General features: G+C 37.5%; 1 protein-coding gene across 1 annotated transcript; it reads right to left on the bottom strand.

Moving 5' to 3' along the window:
- On the bottom strand, positions 1–3324 carry LOC119784347 (zinc finger MYM-type protein 5-like). The gene is made up of 4 exons (XM_038286350.1): positions 3161–3324; positions 1279–1368; positions 1050–1169; positions 1–953 (listed from the first exon to the last, which is right to left on the bottom strand). The coding sequence occupies exons 1-4, from the start codon at positions 3243–3245 to the stop codon at positions 193–195; spliced, it is 1056 nt and encodes a 351-aa protein (XP_038142278.1). The 5' UTR covers positions 3246–3324; the 3' UTR covers positions 1–192.
- Between the last annotated feature and the right edge of the window lie 255 nt (positions 3325–3579).

The raw sequence follows: 3579 nt of genomic DNA, 5'->3' as shown, positions 1-3579 counted from the left end.
CCCAGGCCAGTGGATTCTGGAGCTATCAGAAATCCTAAAAAGTGCTCTTTTATTTCTGGTGTTGTGCCCAGAGTGACTGTGCGCACCACAACAGACATTTGTTCATGGTGACTAACATCAGGTGTACAGTCTAAAATTATTGAATAATATTTGCAGTCCTTGATTTCTGCCACCATTACCTCAATTATTTTGTCACTGACACACTATCAGCTCATTCTGGATAGTCTTACCCAGGTACGTGTTGTGCTGCATTCCACTATCAATTCGTCTGATGTGATCTTTTAACACAGGGTCAAATTTTGCCATCAGTTCCACCTCTTTAAGGAAGTTCCCATTGTTGGCCTGATGCAAAGTATCAACAGACCCCCTGAGTGCAAGATTTCTCTCTGCCAAAGACTGAATGATACTAATCAAACGGATAAGAACATCTCTCCAACGATTTCTTTCTGCATCCAAAAGGGCCATTTCTGTTGCATCAATAGTCTTCTGCTTAGAAAGACGGAGGGCAAAATCTTTCCACTTTACCATATTATTGCAATGATCTTGACTATTTTCATGCTGTTTCAGCAAAGCACCTACATTTACCCAATCACACAGTCCCTCTGATGACAGCTTTGTGGACTTTCTTGAAAATAATTTGCAACAGAAGCAGTAAACTGCATCACTTTTCTTTGAATAAATTAGCCAGCTTCGCTTGATTTTTTCCCCATTAACTAATTGTCTGTATGTATAGTGGTAGTGAAAGCTTCGTCCATCTGATCTCTTGGGGAATGTAGAGGTGTCACTGATTGGCGCTGGCCCTCTTCTTACCAGATCAGTCCTTTCTGAATCTGAGAGGAATGCTGACCATTCAGCTGGGTCTATTGGAGGAGCTGTTGATCCATCTTGATAGCTGGAGCTTGTTGAGGCAGTAGATGGGAAATCTATAGCAGTGGGTGCAGATGTAGAAGGACCTGTAGGGACAATAGATTACATAAAAAAGAATAAAATAACATAGCAGAAAATTTTATTGTAAAGCCAACACAAAACAAAAACTTAGATTAACAGACCTGTCATGCCGGCTGAGTTTGAAACCAGTGGATCAGTAAATGTAGGTGCTTGTAACTGCTCCTCGCTTTCAGTCACATGTAAGTGCTCCTCCCTTGATGTCGCTTGTGCAGTGGATGAACCTGCAATGATAAAACAAACAAAGAAAAAATAAAGAAATAAATAAAAAGCTAAATGTTTCATGTCATATTAACAGGCTATGTAACCATTTGCCATCAAGAAAACCCTCACCTGCTGCATCATCAGCTGTGGAGGCACTGACACTCGAAACAGTAGGGGCAGGTAAAGTTGGTTGTTCTCCAAAGTACTTCAATAGTGTTCCTGGGAAAAATAGCATTGCATAATGCATAGTTTTTATTTATTTATTTATTTATTTCGAACAGACAGCAAAAACAATCAAGAAAGAAAAAATTTAAATGAAACAAACGTAAGAATAAAAATATAAAACAAATTATTTTGCCCATGTGACATGCAAATTTTATATTTTCTGTTCGAAAAGGAGCAGCTAGAAGATACATCTTATAATGTCCTGCCCCTTTCCTACTTGTCAATTTATCATCAATTAACTGTCAAAACATCAAGAAACCAAAAAAACACTTGTTTCCATTCCACATGATGTTTAGCCATGTACAATTATTTTAAGTACTATTTATGTCATCAATTACATTATAGACTATTAAACAGTCATCTTATATAGCGTATTTTGAAATGAGCTCGGTTTTAATCAGTTTTTTAAATTGGTTTGCATTTATAATTTTTTTAAACTCGTCATTCAATCCTTTCCAGACATTTATCTCCACACACAGATAAACAAAAAATCTTCCTGGTTGTTCTAAAGTGTTGTTTTTTAACGTATCCTTCACCTCTTAGATCATAACCCCCCCTCTCTGTCACCAAACATTTCCTGTATATTGTGTGGAAGTTTTTGATTTCGGACCTTAAACATGAATTGTGAAGTTCTAAATATTACCAGGTCCCAGAATTTCAGTATATTTTATTTGATAAATAACTGATTTGTGTGTTCCCAGTATCCCACTTTATGGAATATTCGGATTGATTGTTTTTTGTAAAACGTATAATGGCTGTAAATTTGTTTTGTATGTATTCCCCCAAACTTCCACACAATATGTTAAATGTGGTACAATAAGTGTTTTGTACAAAATAAACAAAGATTTGTAGTCCAGGACGAATCTAATTCTTATAACAGCAACACTTTTGGTTATTTTAGATTTTACTAGGCTGATCTGATGTTTCCTGCTAAACTTATCGTCTAATATGACACCCAAGAATTTTATTTCATGTACTTGTTCTAAATCAACACTTTCAATTGATATTTTAATTGGATTGTTTTCCTGTTTTTAATTTTTTCCGAATATCATGAATTTGGTTTTATCTAAATTTACTGATAATTTATTGTAGAATGAGTTTATTTTCCCATCTTGCACTACAAGAAACTCCACACCTCACCTAACAATTCATATTCTATTGGCAAATGAGGCATAATTGCCATATGGTAAAAACTTAACATTGTGATCTACTGCAGCCTAAATATGAGGAAAGCACAATGTTAATAAAACTGCACTCTATTTTCATTTTTGGTATATTTTCTAATAAAGATAAATTACCATCTCTCACCAAAGATCTTAGAGCAGAGAGCGCATGTGCTTTGTCTATTAAGTTAGTAGATTCATTTTAACACAAACAACAATGCTAGCTAAGCTGGCTGCTGGCATCTGTGTTTTCTCCAACTTAAACCGATATCTATCCATCCATCCATTATCTTCCGCCTATACGGGGTTGGGTCGCGGGAGTAGCAGCTTCAACGCGAGGCCCAGACGTCCCTCCCCTCCGAGGGGATTCCCAAGCAGGCGTTCCCAGGCCAGGCCAGCCGAGAAACATAGTCCGTCCAGCATGTGCTGGGTCTCCTACGCCGATATGTATCAACACATAAAATACACACCTACCTAAATAAATGTATATTAATAACGGGTAATATTTCACTGTTAATGGTGATGGATGGCTGATAAATATCACGACATGAGTTATGATGACTAGCTAGCTGTGCTGCTGCTGCACAAAATATAACGGTCAGTAAATAATCATGCAAACATACCTTTATCTTGCTCTTTTTTCTCTTCCTCTTTCCTTTTCTTTTTTCTTTTTTCGGCACCAGAGGGATAAATCCTTTTTTGTGACATGGCTTAGACTTGGTTATTAACAGGTGCGCGCCAGTGTGAATTGTCAATGCAGGCGCGCTGCATACCGTGAGCTGTCTGCGGCTGCCGTCGCGAAGTGAATGCGCATGAGCAGTTGTGGACAAATCAGAATTTTTTTTGTCTTGAATTTTTTATTTATTAATTGGTATTCATCATTTATATCACTTGTTTAAGTTATTTAAATGTAAAAAAAAAAAAAAAAAAATTGACCAGGGCCTGTTCAATCATTTTTGCTTGGGGCCCCCTGGCCACCAGGGGGCCCTAAGCGGCCGCTTAGTTCGCTTATGCCTCGGGCCGGCCCTGGCTGGGACTATAT

The sequence above is a fragment of the Cyprinodon tularosa genome, unplaced genomic scaffold (genome assembly GCF_016077235.1).
Source record: "Cyprinodon tularosa strain WSP-4 unplaced genomic scaffold, ASM1607723v1 ctg223, whole genome shotgun sequence".
NCBI lineage: Eukaryota > Metazoa > Chordata > Actinopteri > Cyprinodontiformes > Cyprinodontidae > Cyprinodon > Cyprinodon tularosa.
Note: the sequence above shows the minus strand (reverse complement) of the source record. Positions and strands in the feature narration are given on the sequence as shown.

Bases quoted from the DNA above. Each gene is read 5' to 3' on its own strand.
- LOC119784347 (XM_038286350.1), bottom strand. From the start codon at position 3,245: ATGTCACAAAAAAGGATTTATCCCTCTGGTGCCGAAAAAAGAAAAAAG. The intron at 1,369-3,160 runs GTATGTTTGCAT...TATTTTTCCCAG, and splicing joins GAAAAAAGAGCAAGATAAAG to GAACACTATTGAAGTACTTT. The intron at 1,170-1,278 runs GTGAGGGTTTTC...TTATCATTGCAG, and splicing joins CACAGCTGATGATGCAGCAG to GTTCATCCACTGCACAAGCG.